Source organism: Talpa europaea, assembly GCF_964194135.1.
Source record: "Talpa europaea genome assembly, chromosome: 7".
In the NCBI taxonomy this organism is placed as follows: domain Eukaryota; kingdom Metazoa; phylum Chordata; class Mammalia; order Eulipotyphla; family Talpidae; genus Talpa; species Talpa europaea.
The window spans coordinates 82,345,258-82,370,239 of record NC_140074.1 but is presented as its reverse complement, the minus strand read 5'-3'; the positions used below and the strand labels follow the sequence as shown (position 1 = coordinate 82,370,239).

Below are 24,982 nucleotides of genomic sequence, written 5' to 3'. Positions count from 1 at the left end.
TTCCATTCTCCTTCATTTTAGTGAGGAGAGTTTTGGCTATTTGAAGTTTTTTGTAGCTCCATATGAATTTCATCAGTGTTTATTCTATTTCTTTTAAGAATGTCATTGAGATTTTTATGGGAATTACATTGAATCTGTAAATTGCTTTTGGTAGGATTGCCATTTTAATAATGTTAATTCTTCCAATCCATGAGCAGGGGATGTCTTTCCATTTCTTTGTGTCTTCTATTTCTTTTAACAATCTTTTATAATTTTCTTTGTATAGGTCACTCACCTCCTTGATTAAGTTTATTTCCAGGTATTTGATATTAATTTTTTGTTTCAATTGTAAATGGGATGGCTTTCTTAATTTCTCTTCTTCAGATTGATTGATTGTGTATAGGAAGACTACTGATTTTTGTGTGTTGATTTTGTATCTTGCTACTCTACTAAACTGATTGATTAGTTTTATTAGTTTTTCTGTGGAGTTTTTGGGGTTCTCTATGTATATTATCATATCATCTGCAAAGAGTGATAGTTTTACTTCTTCCTTCCCTATTTGGATTCCTTGTATGTCTTTCTCTTGTCTTAATGCTCTGGCTAGGACTTCCAGTATTATATTGAAATGCACTGGTGAGAGTGGACATCCTCATCTTCTTCCTGATCTTAAAAGAAAGGCTTTCAGCTTTTCACCATTGAGAATAATATTGAGTATGGGTTTGTCATATATGGCTTTTATTTTGTTAAGGGGTGTTCCTTCTATCCCAAGAGTTTCAAGGGCCTTCATCATAAATGGATGTTGAACTTTGTCAAATGCTTTCTCAGCATCTATTGATATGATCATATAATGTTTATTTTTCTTTTTGTTTATGTATTGGATTACATTAATTGATTTTTGGATGTTGAACCATCCTTGTGCCCCTGGAATAAATCCCACTTGGTCGTGGTGTATTATCTTTTTGATGCACTGTTGGATTTTGTTGGCAAGGATATTATTGAGGATTTTTGCAACAGTGTTCATTAGGGAGATTGGCCTGTAGCTTTCTTTTTTGTGTTGTTTTTGTTTGGTTTTGGTATTAGTGTAATGTTGGCTTCATAAAATGTATTTTGAGTGGAATGTTGGCTTTATAACATGGTAGTGTTTCTTCTTTCTCAATTTTTTGAAAGAGTTTGTGTAGGATAAGCACCAGTTCATTTCTGAACATTTGGTAGAATTCATTTGTGAAGCTGTCAGGTCCTGGACTTTTGTTTTTGGGGAGTGTTTTGATTACTGTTTCAATTTCACTGCTTGTAATTGGTTTGTTTAGGTGTTCTATTTCTTCTTTATCTAGCTTTGGATGATTATATTGTTCTAGGAATTTGTCCATTTCTTCTAGATTGTTGAACTTGTGTGCATATAAATGTTCATAGTACTCTCTGATTATTCTTTGGATTTCTGCTGAGTCTGTTGTAATTTCTCTTCTTTTCTTTATGATCCTATTATTTGATGCTTTCTCCCGTTTTTTCTTCCTGAGCCCTGGGTAGAGGTTTGTCTATTTTGTTTATTTTTTTCAAAGAACCAACTTTTGTCTTCATTAATCTTTTGTATTTTTTTTTAAATTTCTAATTTGTTTATTTTTTGCTCTGATTTTTATTATTTCCTGTCTTCTACTGGTGTATTATACTTTTGATGCTTTTTTTTTTTTTTTTTTTTGGTTGTTGTTCTTTTTCTAGTTCTTTGTGATGGGAGGTTAGGTTGTTTCTTTGTGTATTTACTCTTATAAACTCATCAGTGGGATGAGAAGAAATTTGTTGAATTCGGAATTTTGAATATCCTAAGATTTAAGTTGATAAATTATTTTTGGTTTTTACTTTTCAGGTTACAGGAATTGACTGTTTGTTCAGAAGACAATGTTGATGTTCATGATATAGAATTGTTACAATATATCAATGTGGATTGTGCAAAATTAAAACGACTCCTGAAAGGTAAGTTTGAATGTATGCTGTGTTTGAAATTAATCACTGGGCTAAAAAACCACTGTTTTGATTGGTTTGACCTAGAATATCAGAGTGAATTTATAATGCAAATACAAATATCTTAGAGAAATCGTTACAATACTATGGTTCAATAGCTTTTTTTTTTTTTTTTTTTTAAAGATTTATTTATTTTTATACAAGAGCTGGGATACAGGCCAGAGGGGCGGGAGGGTGCGAGGATTCACCAGAGACAGAGTGGGGAACAGAACAGGTAGACGACAGAAATAGAAGGCCGAGGGGAGCAGCGGGTGCAACAGGAGAGGTCTGCCACACCATATGGGATTCTCGCCGGGTAAGATGGCCAGCCAGGATCAAACCCGCACTGTAGAGGCTTCGGATAGCTTCACAGCGTGGTTTTCAACCCACTGCGCCACCGGGGAGGCCCCTCAGTAAGTTTTGAACCTTTGAAAACAATAAAATGGAGAAAATGATTATCTTAAATCTTGGCATTGGAAAGTTTTGCTTAATTATAATTTTTGTTTTTAATAAAGAGAACCTAAGGATGCTGTTACTAAAATTTGTGTAGAATTTCATCTTTAGGATAGTTATATGTTATAGATGTTAACTATTTAGCTGTTAAAGTGCTAAGAGAAGATAGTTTAGCAAGATACCAAAGTTTTATTGCTGAATGGAACAAGAATATTGTGATCTTAAGATGAAAGAGGAATTGAGTCAGGAATCTCATTTCTACATTTCTGTTTCCAGTTCTGTTACTGACTTACTGATTGACTCTTTAGCCTTTCAGAGTCTTACCCTTTTAGTATCTCATTTTGCTTTCTCATAGTAGCCCCACAAAGGTATATTATAAAGCATGGTATGTGATTTCAAAGCTTTGGGAAGTGCTTTACATGATTATGTAGATTGAAACAAACTATCAGAAGGAACTGAGAGAATTTTTCTGGTAAGTAGAGGAAGTATTAATATAAAGCAAATATCAATGAGTATTACTAATAAATAAGTGAGTGGCAGGGTAAAGATTCAATTCACATTTACCTATCTCTAGAATTAATGTCATGCTGTTAGCGTATAGGTTGTGAGGCTTAATTTTAGTGGCAGTAGGAGGCTTTAAGGTGGCAAGTACCTTGATTGATATTTTATTTTAAATATATCACTTTGCTTGAAATTTCCAGGAAGGCTTGATAGGTTATATAAACTTCTAGTTGTTCAGTAATGTAAGGAAGAATGAGAGTAGTGGAGGACAGGATAGAATAAGGTAGAATGAGAACTAATTTGATATGAAATTTAGGAAGTAAAATAGTATTTGAGTAGAATACATCTCATATGGTTATTTAGCTATGAGTTTAAAGAGAAGTATCCCATGTATTATTGAGTAGGTTGATTAAAATAGGAAAGAAACGGAAGGGTTGATAGCAGAAAAGAGGATGGCTAGGAAAATGATAAATTCAGTTTTAGATCTATTGAATTTGAGTTATCAGTAAGTTGTCCAGTCAGAAACTTGTGAACTGGAGTGATAAATATAAGTACATTGAAATTAAGAATAAACTACTATGTATAACACATTTAAGTTTCATAAAGGTAAAGTTGATGAACATAGGAAGACAAAAAATGCTCCAAAGCACTGTTAGCTATAATGCCCATTATTTGGAAATTGAAGTAGAGCAGGAGCAAGGAACATTTATTAATATTATTTATAGTAGTGAAATATTGGAAGCATTCTAAATGCACAACAATTGGGAAATGCTTAAATAGCTAATAAAGTCAGTAATTTAAATATTCTACGAGAAAGCATATTGGGAAGACTAATTTCTTGAAGTTTAATTCAATCATTTATTAAATCTGTAACCTTAGAAACATAGTTTATCATTTGTAATATCTGAAAGCATGAAAAATTTTGAAAGAATTAAATGTTAGATTGAAATATCTGCTGCGTTATTGAATAGTTACTATTATATGTAGGGTCACCAAATATATGGAGAATTTTTAATGATATGGAAAAATATGGGATGCTATGTGAAGTGAACAGATCAGGTTTGATATAAACCCATATATGGTTTCAGATATGGTATGTATATTTGTCTTATACATCCATAGGAAAAGGGATAGAAGAAAATTCACCAGACTGTTAACTATGATTGTCTCTGTATGACAGAATTATGAATGATTTAAATTTTCCTTAGGCTGTTGTATATTTTTTGAATTTTGTACAGCGACCATATTCTATGCTTTTATAAAAAAGCCAGTTATTGAAAGAAATAAAACTAGATGGAAAAAACTCAGGAGTTTTCATATTTACTTTTTGTTTAGTTTTTGTCTTAAGTGAGTTTTTTTGGTTCATGTTAACTGACTGTACATTGCTTATAATAGTACTGGAAAAAAATCTTGTAAGTTAAAGGAAAGTTATTTTTTCTAGTAGTTTTGAATTATATTCATTGATTTTAGAACTTTTTTTTTTTTTAACAGAAACCTCACTTAAATTTAAAGCCCTAAAGAAGGTTGCACAGTTAGCAGTTATAAATAGCCTGGAAAAAGTAAGTTATATCCTCTTTGTTATTAAAATTTTGTTAATTTTTTGTTATCAAAGTTGCTGTCTTTAGCATTTTGAACCAAAAAAGTCATGATTTGATTGATAATTTCAGATTAATAATTAGGCAGAATGCATTTCAGTATTCTTAAGAAGGAAATTAGAAGTTTGCGGTATAATTTGCGTCATATGACTTTTTTTTACTATATTAAGAAAGTATCACTGCTTTTATATGAAACATGTGTTTTGGGTTTTGTAGGCATTTTGGAACTGGGTAGAAAATTATCCAGATGAATTTACAAAGCTATACCAGATTCCACAGAGTGATATGGCTGGTAAGGAGATTGATCTTTCTTTTTGTCTTTACACTGTTACTTACGAGGTAAAAAACAATCAATTTCCCAATTAGTTTTGTTATTAAGATGCTTTTACTTGTCAACTTTTTATTTTGTTAACTGATATTAAATAGAAAATACTGTTTTTCTCTTAAATTTCTAAATTACCCTCAACCCTTTTCCTTTCCTTTGAGCGTATAGATAAAGAACTTTGAAATGAAGTGCTAATGATTAGATATTCAGAGATATTACAGAAACACTTTTTTGTCATGCTCTTAGGGAGATATAAAGTATAAAGTATAAAGTAGTGATAACCTTATGTAGAATTCTTGAGACACAACTGTAAAACAGAGTAGACTTTTGAAGGACTTTGGTAATATTCTTTGGGAAGCTGTCTAGTCTTTGTTCCCTTGGGTTTATCGCACCTTGCATAAAACCTGTGCTTTGAAACTAAACTCAAGTTTGGCCATTCTAAAATAAGGGCTTTTCTAGGTTTAATCAAGATAACTCTTCTGACACACAGACAGTATAACATTGTCTGCTTTCCTGAACGAATTTGCCTTGTTTAGGTGATCATCAAGTTTGTCTTTTAAAAATCTTTCCTTTGAGTTTTATTTTTTTTTTTAAGATTTATTTATTTATTTATACAAGCACTGGGTACAGACAGAAGCGTGGGAGGGTGAGAGAATTCACCAGAGCAGGGAGCAAAACAGGCAGACTGGCGAAACACACTGCTGAGGGGTGCAGCAGGCGCGGCAGGAGAGGTCTGCGCACCATGTGGGACCCTCTCTGTCCGCCTGGGGATCAAACCGGCACTGCAGAGGCTGCTGGCAGCTTTGCAGCCCAGTGCTCAACCACTGCGCCACCGGGGAGGCCCTCCTTTGAGTTTTTTCATAGTGCCAACTTTAATGCCAGAGATTTGCTCCTCATCTAAGAATATGAGCATGTTTACATTTTTTACACAGAGTGTGCAGAAAAGCTGTTTGACTTGGTGGATAGTTTTGCGGAAAGCACCAAACGTAAAGCAGCAGTTTGGCCACTGCAAATCATTCTCCTTATCTTGTGTCCAGAAATAATCCAAGATATATCCAAGGATGTGGTTGATGAAAACAACATGAATAAGGTGAGGAGGGCAAAATTATTTCTGTTGTGTCCAGTTACAAAGCAGTGTATTTTACTCAAGGTGTATATCATTTTAGGCTTAGCATTCTGTAAGTATATTTCAGGGAACCATTTCTAATTACAATCATTTTAGAGGTCTTTGTTTGCTCACCTTACCAGAGACATCCATGTACATAAATTATTTTTAGAGGAAAAAGAAATGATACCACTCATCAATTAAAGATTTACAACAGTCCCTTAGTTTTAATCTTCTATCAGAAGATGAAATGATACTTCTCTCAATGTTCAACATAGTTTCTCTAATAATCAAGGTTTACCCTTTTAGAATTCATCCTTTTTTTGATGTACTTAAGTCTGTGTGCCCAGTTGGTGATAATGAAATTGTATAGTAACTCATTTTAAAATTGTTTTCATAGCATTCTATTAGGAAGACAGGATATTCCATAGGCCACCTCTAGGGAAACTGGCACTATAATGATTGATCATTTTATTTTATTTATTTTATTTATTTATTTTTTTAAGATTTATTCATGCATACAAGAGCTGGGGTACAGGCCAGAGATGTGGGGGGTGAGAGGACTCACCAGAGACAGAGTGGGGAACAGAACAGGCAAACTGACTGAAATACAGTGCTAAGGGGAGCAGTGGGCGAGTCAGGAGAGGTCTGCTGCGCCATGTGGGTTTCTCCCTGGCTGGCTGGGGATAGAACTCGTGTTGCAGAGGCTGTGGATTCATAATGCGGTGCTTAACCCCTTGCGCCACCAGGGAGGCCCAATGATTGATGATTTTAAAGGACTCTTAATAATTTCTTAAAAATTAGAGCTGGGTATTAATTTTATTATTTTATTGCAATTTCCTTATATAGTTTGTTTTGCTAGTATGTTTTGTTCTCACTTCGGGAGAAATACTCCGACTAAACATGAAATAGACTCCGTATGACTTGCCTGTGGATAGATATGTTCAAAATCAGCTGTATGATTCATTACTTATTAGAAATATTGACAGGGAATGTAAGCATTGATGGGTAAAGAGATGAAGTAGACAATCCTTGAGAATCAGTGATTATGTGACTCCTATTAGGTCTATGCCCTTTCCACTTTGAGGACATCATTTTTCATGTTAGATTGTTTTGGAACCCTTCAAAATATTAATAATAAATTTTTTGTTTTTATCGGGAAAATAGACATAGGTGAAAAATTACTATAAGCTCATTACTATTAAGTGAATTTATATTTTAATGACCAAAACAGCGTCTTTCCAAATGTTCATTGGTCACTTGTATTTCCTCTATGAATTACTCATTTTTCTATTGAATTGTTGTGTTTTATTAATTTGTAGGGTGTCATGTATATGTACTCATTTTACTTGGTTTCTCCTTTCAAACTTGTTTATGGGATCTTGTTAGTTTGTTTTTGCTATTTAGATATTATATTAAAGTTTGTATATAGTCAGCTCACTCTAGTTCTTTTTGTACCCTAGCCTTTTCAGGTTCAGACCTCTCTTCACCGAGATTCTATTGCGTCATATTGTTGCAATATAATTCATATATGATAAAATTCACCCTTTTAAAGTAACAGTGCAGTGCCTTAGCTTAATCACAAAGTTGTGTAATAATTACCACTATCCACTTCCAGAACATTTTCATGTCCCCAAAGAGAACCTCAAACCCATTAGCAGTCATATCTCACTCTCGCCTCTAGAAGCTAGTAATCTGTTTTTTGTCTCTATGGATTTACCTGTTCTGGAAGGTTCATATAAATTGAACCATATAATATATGACATTTGTGTATGGCATTTCCCAATACTTTTGAAAATAGGCCTTTATATTTTTGTCTAGTACTTTCACTAGGTTAAAAAGTTTAGCTGTTTACATCTTTTAGAATTAAATATTTACTTTTTATGTATTCTCTTTCCTAGTCACTTTCCTTATGAGCTAATCAATTTAAGTGATTAATAGGTATCCTTCCATTCCTATCTACTTGCTCAAACATTAACATGAAACTACACATAAATATATAGAGTGGTGGCTCTAGTATTTTAGTATGAAATTATTTTGTACATAACACTCAACATTTTGCTTTATTTATTATGAATATATCTTGTCTGTGCCTTAAAATCATTGATAGATTATTTCATAAAATAGTGATAGAGGTCTGACACATTCTTTTAAGTATCAAATAATTCTGTTGTACTAATGAACCTCATTTACTCAACCATTTTACTGTGAATGGATGAATGTCTAGATTATTTTTATATTCACCAATATTTATAGCATGTCATATTTTTTCACCAGTGTTGAATTAGAGTGTCTATTTTCCTTCATCCTTACCAGGACTATATGTGTTCAAGTCTTTATTTTTTGCCAACTGATGAGGGTGAACAACACTATCTCATTTTACTCCTTATGATTAGTAGTGTTCAGGGTCATTTTCTGTGTTTCTTGGCCATTTGCCTGTTTTTTTTTTATGTGTGTATGTGTAAAATGTTTATTTCCTTTGCCTACTTTTCTATTATGTTGTTTTTAATACGTTACTGGACTTTTAAAATCTATTAAGAGCAATACTTCTTTATTTTCAGTTGGTGTAAACATTTTCCAGATCATTATTTCTTTTTACTGTAGTATCTTTTTTACCTCTCTGAAGTATACAGTGAACATAACAATCACCCATACATCTATTCATTTTGAGATATTGCTCATCTTTTTAAATTTATATATGGTTTTAAATGAATAATAATATTTGCATAATGTTTTTTTTAACTGCACATAAAATTCAAGTCCTCTTTAATTCCATTTACTTTCCTTCTTTCCCAGGGACAACCACTCTCAAGGGCTGATATGTATTCTTCCAGTATACCTTTAATTTTTTTTATGAGAGAGAAAGAGAGAAATTGAGATCTAATTCAGGTTTCTCAAGGTGTGGCCTCCAGGCCAACAGCATCAGTATCACCTGGAAATATATAAAATATTTAGGTCTGCTGAATCAGAAGCTCTGGGGATGGGACACAGCTCAGCAATCCTGTTTTTCACAAGCTGTCCAGCAAACTGCTATGTCTGTTAAAATTTGAGAACTTTCATTGTTCATTCATTTCTAAAACAATACCTACTTATTTCCCCCTCCTTGTAGCTACCTTTCTATTTTCTGTCTCTGTGAGATTGACTCCATTGGATATCTCATACAAGAGGAATCATACAGCATTTATCTTTTTGTTGCTGGCTTCTTTTACTTAATATAATAACTCGAGGTTCTCCATGTTACAGCATACAGATTTTCCTCCCTTTAAGACTGAATAATACTCTGTTGAGTGTATAACCCCATTTTGTTTATCCAGTTTCATTTACCACTGGATTTTTGGGTTGCTTTCACCTTTTAGCTATTATGAATAATGCTTCTATGAATGTCACTATATAAATACATCTTTGAAACTGTTTTCAATTCTTTTGTATTATATCCAGAAGTGGTATTGCTAGATCATATGTTAATTCTATTTTAATTTTTTGAGGAATTTTTAATCTCTCTTTTTTAAAATTGAGTTAACATTGGTTTACAACCTTGTATGTGACTCAGGCAAGGATCACATGTCCTAAGATGCATGTCCACATACCACACCTACCCCAAAGGCAGGCATAGTACTCCATAATAGTCCTTTGTGTCTTCTCTTCCCTTTCCTCTCTCCTCTCCTCTCCTCCTCCCCTTTAGTAGCCTCAGTTTACAGTCAGATTCTTAGGGTTTGTTTTTGGTTTGGTATGATCTGACTCTGTTTTGCTTCTATGTATTCTGTATATGAGTTAAACCATCTGGTATTTGTCTTTCTCCTTCTGGCTTATTTCACTTAGCATAATCCCCTTCACTTCCATCCATGCTGTTGCAAAATGGAAAGAGTTCATTTTTTTAATAGCTAAGTAATACCCATTGTGTGTGTGTGTGTGTGTGTGTGTGTGTGCGTGCGCGCACACTCAAATGTATGTTCACACATGCCACATCTTAATCCACTCATCTGTCATTGTACATTTAGATAACTTGGGCTTCCATAACTTGGCTATTGTAAATGTGCTGTAATGAACTTAGAAGTGCATATATCTCTTGAATTAGTGTTTTTACATTCTTTGGGTAGACACCTGGGAATGGAATTGCTGGATCATATTGTAGATCTATTTTTAATATTTTGAAAAATATCCCTAAGTGTATATTCACACCACTAATATACAAGGGTCCCTCTTTCTCCACATCCTAGCCTTGTTTCTGAACTTTTTGAGATGGGCCATTCTCACAGGTGTGAGATGTTACATCATTGTGGTTTTGATTTGCAGTTTCCTGATGATAAATGATAATGAGCATTTTCTCATGTGCCTGTTGATCATCTGTATGTCTTCTTTGGAGAAGTGTGTATTTAGGCTGCCTGCCCATTTTTTTTTAAAAGATTTATTTATGCATGCAAGAACGGGGGTACAGGCCGGAAGTGTGGGGGGTGAGAGGATTCACCAGAGACAGAGCAGGGAACAGAACAGGCAGATCGACTGAAATACACTGCTGAGGGGAGCAGTAGGCGAGGCAGGGAGAGGTCTGCTGCGCCATGTGGGTAGCTCCCCGGCTGGGGATCGAACTTGTGCTGCAGTGGCTGCGGAATCTTCATAGGTTGTGTTCTAACCCATTGCACCACCAGGGAGGCCCTCCTGCCCATTTTTTAATTGGGTATTTTGTTTTCTTTTTGTTGAATTGTATGATTTGTTTGTATATCTTGGCTATTAGGCCTTTGTCAGTGTATGACTTGCAAATATTTTCTCCCATTTAGTATGCTGTCTTTTCATTTTAATGATAGTGTGTTTGTGTAGAAGCTTTTTAGTTTTATATAGTTCTATTTGTTTACTTTTGCTTTTGTTTTTCTTGCTGTTAGAAATTGAGTCCCCAAATACATCACTGAGGCTAGTGTTGTGTAGTATTTTGCCTATTATGTTTTCTTTTATGTATTTTATGATTTTAGGTCTTACATCTAAGTCTTTAATCCATTTTGAGTTAAGTTTTCTAAATGGTGTAAGATAGTGATCTAGTTTCATTCTTTTGCATGTGTCTGTCCAGTTTTGCCAATATTGTTTGTTGAAGAAATACCTTTTTTTTTTTTTTAATTTTATTTATACAAGCACTGGGTACAGTCAGAAGCACGGGAGGGTGAGAGAATTCACCAGAGCCAGAGCAGGGAACAGAACAGGCAGACTGACAAAACATACTGCTGAGGGGAGCAGAGCAAGGCAGGAGAGGTCTGCACCATGTGGGACCCCCGCTGGTTGCCGGGGAAATACTTTTTTCTTATGTATACTCTTAGCTCCTTTGTCATAGATTAACTGTTCTTATCAGTGTGGATTTATATCTGGCTCTCAATAATTTTTATAACTTAAAGGTTATTTTTGATAGTTAATTCTTTTTTTTGGTAAAGATTTATTAATTTGTGCATACAAGAACTGGGGAACAGGCTAGAGATGCAGGGGTGGGGAGGTGAGCAGATTCACTAGAGACAGTGGGGAACAGAACAGGCAGACTGACTGAAATACACTGCTGAGGGGAGTAGCGTGTGAGACAGGAGAAGCCTGTTGTGCCATGTGGTTTACCTCCTGGCTGGGGATTGAACTTGTCTTGCAGTGGCTGCGGATAGCTTCAGAGTGCTGACGCCTAACCCCTTGTGCCACCGGGGAGGTCCCCTGATTAGTTGATTCTTTCCTGGGAAATATATTTTAAAATTTTGTTAATATAGTTATAAATAATACTTACATACTTATGAATATATATTTACTTAAAAAGTCTATTTTCTTGCAATTATTTTTGTCAGTATCTATGTTTATAACTCTTTCCTCATTTCTACTATTTTTCACTTTTTTTTTTCTTTTTTTTTTTTTTTGAATTGAAGATGGCAGATGAAAAATCAAGCATTTGTGTTTCTCATATAAAGTTAGTAAGTACAAAAGCTTTTCTGTCCTCAGGCAAAGACCTAAACTATGCATCAACAGTGTGATAAATAGACACAAGTCTAGAGATCTCAGAAACCTTTTATAGGCCTCAAATGTCCATGTCTGCAGGCAGGTTATAACATCAAATATCCAGGTGGTAGCTGGAGTAGGGATTACAAATCATTTTTTATTTTTTTATTTTATTTTATTTTTTTTTCTACCCTACTCATTGTTGATGGAGCTCAGTGATGTGTCAAATGTGCGGTAGTGTTTACCCGCTTTCGCTCTCTTCCATTATCTTGTCTTCCTTCCCTCTAGTTTCATGTTTGTTTTACTGTTTTCTCATGCCTGTATTCAAGAGGGGACATTTTTGTGGGAGAGCTATTTTGGAGGTTAGAAGTGCAATAGCCACCATTGACAGCTCTCTCGGATGGAATGAGTGTGTTACCTTTATTTTTTATTTTTTTTTTTCTGCTGTAAATATCTATTTTTATTTACTTCTGTTTTACATCATTGTTCATTTTTGTACAATATTTTCTTTTTTTTTTTAATAATAAATTTTATTGTTATATTCCCCATACAATTGCAGCCCCCCCATTCTGACCCCAATCCCTCCCCTCCCACCCCCGCCCCCCTAAAAGTGTCTCTGGTTCATAGTTTTTTGTTGATTTTGATTTTCACTTTCTTATAGTTATTCGTTTTCCTGGTCCCTTATTTAAGTTTTCTAGATTCCTGCTATGAGTGAGACCATCCGGTATTTTTCTTTTTCTTTTTGGCTTATTTCGCTGAGCATGATCCCTTCCAGCGCCATCCATGTTGCTGCAAATTGCATGTGTTTATCTTTTTTGAATGCTGAGTAATATTCCATGGTATATATGGACCACATCTTCTTGATCCAGTCATCTATTTTTGGGCATTTGGGTTGTTTCCAAAGCTTAGCTATTGTAAACAGTGCTGCTATAAACATAGGGGTGCAGGTGTTCTTTGGAATTGATGTTTCTGTGTCCTTTGGGTAAATACCTAGGAGTGGAATTGCTGGATCATATGGAAGCTCTATGTTTAGTAGGTCCAGAAATCTCCACACAGCTTTCCACAGTGGTTGGACCAGTTTGCACTCCCACCAACAGTGCAGAAGAGTTCCTTTTTCTCCACACCCTCGCCAGCATTTGTTGTTGCTAGTTTTTTTAATATGTGCCATTTTCACTGGTGTAAGATGGTATCTCATGATAGTTTTGATTTGCATTTCCCTGATGGCAAGTGATGTTGAACATTTTTTCATATGCCTGTTGGCCATTTGCATTTCCTCTTCAGAGAAGTTTCTTTTTAGCTCTTCTGCCCATTTTTTGACTGGATTATTTTCTTTGTTGTTGTTGAGTCTCATCAGCTCTTTGCAGATTTTTGTGATCAGTCCTTTATCATTAGTGTTGGGTGCAAAAATGTTCTCCCAGTTGGTGGGGTTTCTCTTTGTTTTTGTTATTGTCTCTTTTGCTGTGCAGAAGCTCTTTAATTTGATGTAGTCCCAGCTGTTTATCTTTGCCTTCACTATCACTGCTTTGGGTGATGTGTTTGTAAAGATGTCTTTGATGTGCAAATCACGTAGTGTTTCGCCTATATTTCCTTCTATATATTTTATGGTTTCAGGTCTTATGTCTAGTTCTTTAATCCATTTTGAGTTGATTTTTGTGTATGGTGTGAGGTAGTGGTCAAGCTTCATTCTTTTGCATGTAGCGACCCAGTTTTCCCAGCACCATTTATTGAACAAACTTTCTTTGCTCCAATGCATAGTCTTTGCTCCTTTGTCAAAGATTAGTTGACCATACATCTGTGGGTTTATTTCTGGATTTTCTATTCGATTCCATTGGTCTGTATGTCTGTTCTTGTTCCAATACCATGCAGTTTTGATGATTATGGCTTTGTAGTATAGTTTGAAGTCTGGGAGTGTAATGCCTCCATTCCCTTCTTTTTTTTTCAGGAGAGCTTTGGCTATTCGGGGTTTTTTGTGATTCCATAGGAATTTCATCAATAATTGTTCTATTTCTTTGAAGAATGACATTGAAATTTTGATTGGAATAGCATTGAATCTGTATATTGCTTTTGGAAGGATGGCCATTTTAATAATGCTTATTCTTCCAATCCACGAGCAGGGGATGTCTCTCCATTTCTTTGTGTCTTCTTTTATTTCTTTTAACAGTGTTTTATAGTTTTCTTTGTATAGGTCCTTTACCTCTTTTGTTAGATTTATTCCCAAATATTTGATTTTTTTTGTTTCAATAACAAAAGGGATGGATTTTTTGATTTCTTCTTCTTCAGATTTATTGTTTGTGTATAGGAAGGCTACTGACTTTTGCGTGTTGATTTTGTATCCTGCCACTTTACTGAACTGATTGATGAGTTGAATTAGCTTTTCTGTGGAGTTTTTGGGGTTCTCTATGTATAATATCATATCGTCTGCAAATAGTGATAGTTTGACTTCTTCTTTTCCTATTTGGATTCCTTGGATGTCTTTCTCTTGTCTTATTGCTCTGGCTAGGACTTCCAGTATTATATTGAAAAGCAGTGGTGAGAGTGGACATCCTTGTCTTGTTCCAGATCTTAATGGAATTGCTTTCAGCTTTTCACCATTGAGAATGATACTGGCTGTTGGCTTGTCATAGATGGCCTTTATGATGTTGAGGTATGTTCCTTGTATCCCAAGAATTTCAAGGGCTTTTATCATGAATGGGTGTTGCACTTTGTCGAAAGCTTTCTCAGCATCTATTGATATTATCATATGGTTTTTATATTTCTTTTTGTTGATGTGTTGGATAACGTTGATTGATTTTCGGATGTTAAACCATCCTTGTGCCCCTGGAATGAATCCTACTTGGTCGTGGTGAATTATCTTATGGATACATTGTTGGATTCTGATAGCTAAAATTTTATTGAGGATTTTTGCATCAGTGTTCATTAGGGAGATTGGCCTGTAGTTTTCCTTTTTTGTGTTGTCCTTGTTCGGTTTTGGTATTAGTGTAATGTTGGCTTCATAGAACGTGTTTGGTATTGTCCCTTCCTTCTCAATTTTTTGGAAGAGTTTGTGAAGGATAGGCACTAATTCGTCTCTGAATGTTTGGTAGAATTCATTTGTAAATCCATCAGGTCCTGGGCTTTTGTTTTTGGGGAGGTTTTTGATTACCATTTCAATTTCGCTAATTGTAATTGGTCTGTTTAGGTGTTCTATTTCTTCTTTATCTAGCTTTGGGTGATTGTAGAGTTGTAGGAATTTGTCCATCTCCTCTAGATTGTTAAACTTGTTTCCATATAACTGTTCATAGTAGTTACTGATTATTCTTTTGATTTCTGCTGTGTCCGTTGTGATTTCTCCTCTTTCATTGATGATCCTGTTTATTTGTGCTTTCTCCCTTTTTTCCTTTGTGAGCCTGGCTAGGGGTTTGTCTATTTTATTGATTTTTTCAAAGAACCAGCTCTTGGTTTCATTGATCTTTTGGATTGTTTTTTTAGTTTCAATTTCATTTATTTCTGCTTTGGTTTTTATTATTTCTTTTCTTCTACTGGTTTTGGGGTTTTTTTGTTGTTCTTTTTCTAGATCTTTGAGCTTCTAGATTAGGTTGTTTCTTTGAGTTCTTTCTTGTTTCTTGATGTGAGCTTCTATTGCTATATATTTTCCTCTTATTACTGCTTTTGCTGCATCCCATACATTTAGGATATTGGTGTCCTCCTTGTCGTTCAATTCAAAAAATTTTTTAATTTCCTCTTTGATCTCCTCATTAGTCCAGTGGTCTTCCAGTAGTGTGGTTTTTAATCTCCATGAGGTAGGAAAGTTCCTTGCCTTCTTTTTATGGTTTATTTCTAGTTTGATGCCTTCATGGTCAGAAAAGATGGTTGATATGATTTCAATCTTGGTGTATCTGTTGATGTTTGTCTTGTGCCCCAGTATGTGATCGATCCTGGAGAATGATCCGTGTGCGCTTGAGAAAAATGTGTACTCCGTTTTTTTGGGGTTTAGTGTTCTATAGATGTCTGTTAAGCCCAATTGCTCTAGGTCCTTATTTAGAGCTTTAGTTTCTTTACTTATTTTTTGTCTTGTTGATCTATCCATTGTTGATAGTGGTGTGTTGAAGTCTCCCACTACGTATGTGTTTTCTCTGATGTCTGTTTTCAGAGAGGACAACAGTTGTCTGATATATTTTGGTGCTCCTTCATTTGGTGCATATATGTTAATGAGTGTTATTTCTTCTTGAAGTATTGTCCCCTTGTACATAATGTAGTGACCATTGGGGTCTCTTTTTATCTTTTTGAGTTTGAAATCTGTTTTATCTGATATAAGTATAGCTGTTCCTGCTTTCTTTTTTGGTCCATTTGCTTGTAGGATTGTTTTCCATCCTTTAACTTTGAGCCTATTTTTATCTTTTGTAGCTAAATGTGTTTCCTGGAGACAGCAAAAGGTTGGGTTTTGTTTCTTAATCCAGGCTGCAACTCTGTGTCTTTTTATTGAAGAGTTTAGTCCATTTACATTTAGAGTTAATATTGATATGTTAACATCTGTATTTGCCATTGTGTTTGTCTTTCCTTTGATTTTATTTATTTATTCTTTTAATAACTTTTTTTTTTTTGGCCTTCTTTCATTGTTATTCGTCCCTCTGAGGTTCTGGCTTTAGGACTCCTTGTAGTATTTTTTGGAGTGGGGGTTTAGTTGCAGTGAAATTCTGGAGTTTCTGTTTGTCTGGGAAGGTCCATATTCTTTCTTCAAAGAGGAAGGAGAGCTTTGCGGGATAGAGTATTCTTGGTTGGCATCTGTTTTCTTGGAGTCTGTTGACTATGTCCCTCCACTCTCTCCTTGCCCGTAGTGTTTCTTCGGAGAAGTCTGATGTCAGCCTGATTGGCTTTCCTTTGAATGTTATCTGTTTCTTCCCTCTTGCCAGCTTCATTATTTTTTCCTTGTCCTGGATTCTTGGGAGCTTTACTATTATGTGTCTTGCTGTATTTTTTCTTTCGTCGTGGAAGTTTGGTGTTCTTCTTGCTTCTTGTATATCAATTTTCAGCTCCTTCTTCACATTTGGGAAGTTCTCTTCAATTATCTCTTTGAATATTTTCTCTGTTCCTACTTCTCTCTCCTCTCCTTCTGGTATTCCTATAACTCTTATATTTCCTTTCCTCATGGAGTCAGATAGTTCCCGAAGTCTTTCTTCATTCTTATTCCTTCGTACTTCTCTTTCCTTTTCTGTTTTGGTTCTTTTTATTTCTGTGTCTTCAAGAGCACTTATTCGTTCTTCCATTTCATCAATTCTGCTTTCATTGCTTTTCCCAGAATTCTTTAGTTCTTCCACTAATTCTTTGATCTCCTGCATTTCTTTTACTTCCCTCTTTAGGGACTCAATTTCATTCTTCTGATCGTTGATTATTTTTCCCTTATCATTGTTTTCCTTTATGACTTCTGTCAGTTTTTTAATCACGGCAATTTTAAATTCTCTTTCTGGAAGGCTCAGAAGTTCTTCCAAGTTACTGTCGTTGCAATCTGAGGGCTGGTTTTCTTTTTGTGGTGTGCTTTTTCTCTGGAGAGTTGCTAGGTTGTGTGTGGTTCTTCTCCTCCCTACTGTCTGTTTTCTAATTTGCCGTATGCGTTGGGACACTGTGTAGTTGGGACTGGCCGGCATCTTGGGTGAGCTTCTCTGCTCCCCTCTGGTTCCTCCAGGAGTCATCAGTCAGTTTCAAGCAGTCTTTATTGGAGAAAGGTCCCTGTCCTAAAATGTCGATGTGTGGACACACTCCCCTGTGCGCCTGGTCTGCCCCGGCGGTGGGTTCCTGCTCCCCCTCTGGGCTTGGACTGCAGGCCAGAGGGGGTCTGGCGTGGGCGAACTTCCCCCGCTCACCTCTGGCTCCTGAGGAAGCCTTCTGCAGGTAGTCTTTACTGAAGAAATGTCCCTGTTCTAAAATGGTGATGTGGGACACACTCCCTGCACGTACGGTGTCAGGCACACTCTTCTGCGTGCCTGGTCTGCCCCGGCTGTGGGTGCTCGCTCTCCCTGTGGGCTCAGACTACTTGTTCGGAAGGGGCCGGGTGTGGGCTAACTCCCCAGCTGGCCACTAGCTCCTTCAGGAGCCTGTGCTGGCTTCAAGTCGCTAGGTGGCGCCAGAGATCTCTCCTAGAGCCCTGGGGAGCTGATTTTCCACCCCGTGGGACAGGGAGCAGAGCGGGGATGGTAGGGTACACCTCAATGGCTTTGGGGTGCTGTGTCTGCCTTGTGCCCCACCGTCGTGGGGAACCCACGCCCCTAAATTCGTGCCCCGGGTCTCAGTTCCAAAGCCCTCAGTTCCAGGACGCGGGCTGTAGCCCAGTTCAGTGGCGCGGGAATGGCGCCTTTTGCACCGCTCCCCTGCCTGGGCGCCTGGTTCCTGCTTACTCAGGGAGGGACCTTCACCTCAGTGAGGACCTCTGAGCGTCTCCCGGCAAGCCTAGGTCGTCTCCCAAGCCTAGGTCGCAGGCGCGGGGACCTGGGCAGCCGCGATCCTGGTCTGCACTTGCTTTTCAAGCGCGCCGAGCGCGCCACTTTCCGCGCAAGCTTACTGGCAGCCCGGGCTGTGTGCGAGTCTCCTGGGGTCTTTGTTCTTCTCTAATGGCGCCCGGAGCCGTTAGCTCACCGCCGCGGCGAATCCTGCAGGGTTCGCCTCAGCTCCCGTTCACGGGGTGTGGTGGCTGCAATAGTTCCTTTCCACTCACAGTCCCACTTGCTGTGTCCGTTTTTCTTGTTGGCCGTTTTGGTTTGTTGTTTCCCTCCTCTCTGCCGGTGGGAGAGTGCAGACTTTGTGGGCGGGGGAGGGGAGCAGGGTTCTGTGCTTCCCTCCCTTCTGGTCCTCTTTTATGGCCACTTTCTTCTTCGGGCAGTTTGCTGGAGTCACCCGTTTATCTTCCGTGTCCCAGTTCTCACTGGGACCTGCCGCTTTTCCTCCCTATTAACTTTTTTTAATGGGAGATCTTACTCGCAGTGTCTCCTCGCCGCCATGTTGCTCCGCCCCCCTCTACTTTTCACTTTTCACTCATGTTTACTGAAACTTTTTTATTGGTCTTTATAGCCTAGCCTTTCCTAGCATTTTTTATTTTCTATTTCATTAATTTTAGATTTCGTTTTACACATATATCCATATATATATTTGAATTCATTTGCTTTCAGTTTTTTTAAAAAAGTATGTAATAATTCTGTAACACTTTGAATTTTACTTTTTACAAGTGGCAGTCAGTTCTCATATGAAGTGTTTTCAATTTTATTAACTTGTAGTTAACCACTATCTTATCTTAATGATCATATTTAATTTAGAAGACTGCTTTAAAATTTCAATTTGTTAGAGACTTTTTGCGATTTAAAATATTCAATTGTGTTTTGGGAATGGTGGCACATGTTAACTTTAAAGAATATTCCATGGTTGTCAGGGTTGATTATGTATCATATCCATAGGACACAGAAGTAAATGTAAATCATTAAATCTGCGTTTAGAATTAGCTTGTAGGACCTGGGAGGGGTTCTTTTGGGGAAAAGTTGGTATAACTGGGTGGATTCCCTCTGGTAACATTAGATTTTGGCATTGTGTAGAACTCCTCCCAGTGTTTGGTAATTACACTTAGTTCTTTATTAAAAGCAAGCAAGGAAACTAATAGAAAATAGGACCCTGATCATCCCAGACTACAGACTATATGAGAAGTGATTTTCTTTTTCAGTTTCAAATTTTTATTATTATTGTATTTTTATTGTATCAATGTAGGTAGTATAATAGCTGAACATAATAAAACTTGTTTTTACTTTTGAAATAAAATTGAGTAGCTAAACTGAACAACTGTAGAATGGCCCTCCTCTTTGTGGTTTCTTAGGACCTTCACCAGCAAAGACTCTGCAGTCTTCAATACATGATTTCTAATGGAGTCATTTCCATTTTCCTAGCCAGAAGGGAAAAACATAATGCAGGAAAGCATGCTGAGGATTTTTTGGGCCCGACCTGGACATGGCATGCATCACTTTCATTTACATTCTGTTGGGTAGAACTCAGTCACATTACTACACCAAGGAATTAGAGTTAGGAGATGGCTTAGACTGCTGTCTTCCTAGAATTCCCAGTTATTTCTTAATGGATGAGAAGTTAACTATCAATAGTACCTGTTTACTAGGGGAATAATACAGGTTGTATGTGCTGTAAGAACTCACATGAATGTGCAGGATGGCCTGTACTGTGTAACCATTGGAAAATAAGATTTTAAGGGAATTAAAGGATTTAACTAAATTAATTTTAAATAATTTAAATAAAGGATTTTTAGTAGAACTTGTGGCCATTTTTGGAACATATTTTTTTGTTTAATAAGATGAATACAACCCAAAATTTCAGGCAAACAAGGAAAAATAAAAGGCCCTTCATCTTGGGGAAGCTTATTACAAATCCATCAAACAGTCTGGAATGTATGGAATCACAGAGCAAGATCAAGAAAAAATGTTCAGCAGCAAAAATTAGGAATTTGGCCACTATTGAGGTTTACCCTGTTTCATATCAGGCAAGATTAAAACCCCAAAGTTGACATGGATGGATTTAGGAATATTTTAAGGCAAAAAGTAAATGCTAATTAAGTAAGAGGTGTTATTCTTTGGATTGAGAACAAACTGATTGAAGATACGCTTATTTTGTTACCAGTGAAAGTATGTTTGTACTATTCAAAGTAAAGTGGTTCTCCAAAATACAAAATCATAAGAAGTTTGTATGTTGAGGAAAGTTTTATGGAAGAAGTGTGGAATCTTAGTTCCACGAATTTGATTTTAGATTATTTAAGAATAGATTTTAGATAATAGGAGGAGAGAGTGTTTTTCAAGCCAGGGTAATCAAGAAAATGGATGTAAGGATGTTGAAGGTATGTTCAGAAAATTAGCTATAGTGGAAGATTTATGCAGGTAGTAGTAAGAAATGCAGATAAGAGGCAGAAGTGAGTAATTTAAATGACACTGATCCAATCTGATTTTAAATTTTATTCTTTAGGCAATGAGGAAAAGTCCAAAGGGAGGTTGAAAGTGGGAGCTGGTTCAGAGGAAATGTGAGCCTAGCTTTAAAATTTTTATTTATTTATATGTTGTAAAGAAACGTAAAAGTTTAAACCAAAACTCTGTGCTCATTAAACTTCCCACTCTATATCTCCAGCCTCTGGTAAACCTACTGTCTGCCTTTGTAATTGCCTTTTCTAGGTATCTTACATAAGTGAAATTATATAATATTTGTTCTTGTATTTCTGATTTATTTCATTTAACACGTTTTCAGGGTTCTTCCATGTCGCAGTGTGTATCAATTTCATTCCTTATTATGGTTGAATAATATTCCATTGTATGTTTATACCACACTTTGTTTACCTCCTTGAAATTTTGTACATGCAGTGGAATCTAAATATGATTTTGATTTGCATCCCTAAAGAGTAATTATGATAAGCAATTTTTGAGAACATTATTGGCCATTTGTAGATCTTCTTTGGAGAGAAGTATGTTATCTCCTGCCTGTTTTTTCATTGGGTTGTTTGTGTTATGTTGTTGTTGAGTTGTAGAGTATTAATTGTTGATGTCAATCTCTTATCAGAATCATGTTTTATAAATATTTTTCTCATTCTGCGAATTTCATTTTACCTTCTTTGATAGTGTTCTTTGATACATAAATCTTAAAAATTTTGTTGAAATCCATTTTATCTATTTTTTTCTTTTGTTGCTGGTGTCTTTTGGTATCATATCCAAGAAATCATTGCCAAATACAGTGCTGTAGAGATTTCCCCTAATTTTAGTAGTGTAATTCATCATTAAAGTATGATGTTAACTGTGGGTTTTTCCACATATGACTATTACCATGTTAAGGATTTTTTTTTTTATATATTTCTAGCTTATCCAGTGTTTGTATTATGAGAAGGTATTGAATTTTGTTTGTTTTTTAATAATGCAAAAGTGTAAGATTTTTCTTTTTTATATTGTTTTTACATCATTGTTCATTTTTAAATGATATTTGGTTCCCTCCACCCCCTCAGGTGTAGTCCCCATTGTTTCCTTCACTAATGCACCTGTGCACCATCACTTCAGTCCCCTGTGCTCTTCCCTCCCACCCTATAATCCCTCTCCCTCCTCCTCCCCTGCAGTATGTCTCTGAATTATAATTGTCCGTTTTTGCTTTGTTGTGTTTTGTACTGTTAATATTTTTTTACACTGATGTCTTACTTAGTTCCCTTGTATTCCTGCTATAAGTGAAACCATCTGATATTTTTCTTTTTCCTTCTGGCTTATTTCACTGAGCTTAATTCAGAAGATGTTGAATTTTGGTGAATACTTTCTTTGCACAAATTGTGATGATCATGTGAAGATTTCCTTCCATTCTACTTATATGGTATATTACATTGATTTTTGTTGTTGAACTATTTTTTTGCTCTTGGAATAAATTTCATTTGGTGATGGTGTATAATCCTTTTGATATAGAATTTGATAAAGAATTTTTATATAGAATTTGATATCCTTTTGATATAGAATCCTTTTGATATAGAATTTGATTTGCAGGTTCTTCTTGAGGGTTGTTCATCAGTATTCCTAAGTCATAGTGCTGTGACTTGACTCCTTGCCCCATCAGGGAGGCCCCTCTCTTATTATGAGTTATGATGAACATTTTTCATAATACTTTTGGCCCTCTGGATGTCCTTTTTGGTGAATTTTTCTGTTCATATATACTGCCTATTTGTTGATTGGGGTCTTGATGAATTATATGAGTTTTTCATATCCTGTATATTAACTCCTTATTAGTCATATATTGTGTAAATATTTTTTTCTCTTTCAGTAGGGTGTCTGTTTAATCATCTTCTATTTTCTTTTGCTATTTAGAAGCTTTTTAACTTGAGGTAATTCCCAGTTGTTTATTTGGTAATTCCCTTCCCTTCCCTTTTGGGGTTGAGTCACCAAAAATATCTTTATTGTTGATATAATGGAATGTATTACCAGTGTTTCTTCTGAGTATTTTATTGTTGTGGGTCTTGATATCTAAATCTTTAATCCATTTGTAATCCAATTTCGTTCTTTTATGTGTGGCTTTCCAGTTTTCCCACAAGCACTTAATAAAGAGACTGGGGAATTATTACTTTTTTATTTTTTTTAAAGATTTATTTATTTTTGTATAGAAGAACTGGGGTACAGGCCAGAGATGCGGGAGGTGAGAGAATTCACCAGAGACAGAGCGGGGAACAGGACAGGCAGACTGACTGAAATACTCTGCTGAGGGGAGTAGTGGGCGAGTCAGGAGAGGTCTGCTGCACCATGTGGGTAGCTCCCTGGCTGGCCGGGGGAATCAAACTCACGCCACAGAGGCTGCGGACAGCCTCACAGTACTGTGCTCAAACCCTTGTTCCACCAGGGAGGCCCCTATTTATTTATTCATTATTTTATTTTATTTTTTTAAAAAAAGATTTATTTATTTATACAAGCATTGAGTACAGTCAGAAGCGGGGGAGGGTGAGAGAATTCACCAGAGCCAGAGCGGGGAGCAGAGCAGGCAGAAGGACCGAAGTACAATGCTGAGGGGAGCAGCGGGCGGCAGGAGAGGTCTGCGCGCCATGCGGGACCCTCCTCCGGAGGCCGGGGAGCAGCCAGGGATGGAACCGGCGCTGCAGAGGCTGTGGGCAGCTTCGCAACCCAGCGCTCAACCGATGCGCCACCGGGGAGGCCCGAGGCCCCTATTTATGTTTCTCTAGTACTTCAGCAAAGAAAGTGAACATATTTTGGATTTGAGAAACATTTAAATGTTGTCAACAACTTACTTAAGTTTTTAAGTAAAAAGCCACAAATATCAATTATGTATTTTTAGAATATATTTTTTAGAGACTGATAATTTGCTATTTTATCAGGTAAATCTGAAATTAAGCAATTTCATTTATTATTGCTATATTTGAATTCTATAGAAGTTGTTTTTGGACAGTCTACGAAAAACACTTGCGGGTCATGGAGGAAGCCGACAGCTGACTGAAAGTGCTGCAATTGCCTGTGTCAAATTGTGCAAAGCAAGTACTTACATCAATTGGGAAGATAATTCTGTCATTTTCCTACTAGTTCAGTCCATGGTGGCTGATCTTAAGGTAACATGATTATTATTTCTCTGTTACAAGCTTTAAGAAAAATTTAATGAAAAATTACCCTGCAGTAAAAGCATACTGGATGGTTATTGAAGATCTTTGCTAACAATAAATTTGAGTGTCTTTGACTATAAGTTTACGGTATCTACTTTTGTTACTAATATGTTTCTTGGGCTTCATAAAGTGGTTCATAATGTGAAGATAACATAGAATCAACCAGTTTTCATAAATTGGAATATTCAGATTTGGGTTTTTAATAATGTAGAAATTACGACCTGGAAGGAACCTTATATGACATGGTAAGAATTATAGCAGACTAGTGAATCTCAATGTTAGTGCTTTCTTTTGGCTTCTGAATGTTACTGCCATTTATGTGGATGATGTGTTGATACTAAACACTAGTTAAAAGCTACTTAAAGCTTTTGTTTTCTGTTGGAATTTTCATAGAATCTGCTTTTTAATCCAAGTAAACCATTCTCAAGAGGCAGTCAGCCTGCAGATGTGGATCTGATGATTGATTGTCTTGTTTCTTGCTTTCGTATAAGCCCTCACAACAACCAACACTTTAAGGTGAGAGCATTGGTTTTTATCCACTTAGGCTTACTGATATTGTTGATTCTTTATAAATGTGAAATGACCAGCAAGATGAGTAGGCTACACCTTATTGGTATTTATTGGTATTTCTCAATATTATATGTTTATTTCAGGACCTTAAAAATTCTGTTTTATGAAAACCTTTTTGTTGTTCCTTTTGTCTTCTTTTGCATTACCAAATACTTTTCTTCATAGAAATAATTATTGGTTTTTCTTTCCTCTGTAGATCTGCCTGGCTCAGAACTCCCCTTCTACATTTCACTATGTGCTGGTAAATTCACTCCATCGAATCATCACCAATGTAAGTCCAAAAGGTATTGCTAAATTACTGAAAATTTTTTTTCTTTCCTTGTTTGTTTGTTTTTTTTTTTTTTAAAGATGTTCTTATTTATAAAAGGTTCTAAACTTAA

General features: G+C 36.1%; 1 protein-coding gene across 4 annotated transcripts in view; it reads left to right on the top strand.

Moving 5' to 3' along the window:
* NF1 (neurofibromin 1) overlaps positions 1-24,982 on the top strand; it is a gene marked incomplete at both ends in the record, with an annotated part of 273,922 nt that overhangs the window by 65,860 nt on the left and 183,080 nt on the right. For all 4 annotated transcript variants that reach the window (XM_084237353.1, XM_084237352.1, XM_084237351.1 and 1 more), the window contains 7 exons: positions 1,838-1,944; positions 4,417-4,484; positions 4,737-4,812; positions 5,778-5,935; positions 23,808-23,981; positions 24,426-24,548; positions 24,799-24,873. In XM_084237353.1, the coding sequence (XP_084093479.1) occupies positions 1,838-1,944; positions 4,417-4,484; positions 4,737-4,812; positions 5,778-5,935; positions 23,808-23,981; positions 24,426-24,548; positions 24,799-24,873 (781 nt within the window). The remainder of the gene's footprint in view (positions 1-1,837; positions 1,945-4,416; positions 4,485-4,736; positions 4,813-5,777; positions 5,936-23,807; positions 23,982-24,425; positions 24,549-24,798; positions 24,874-24,982) is intronic.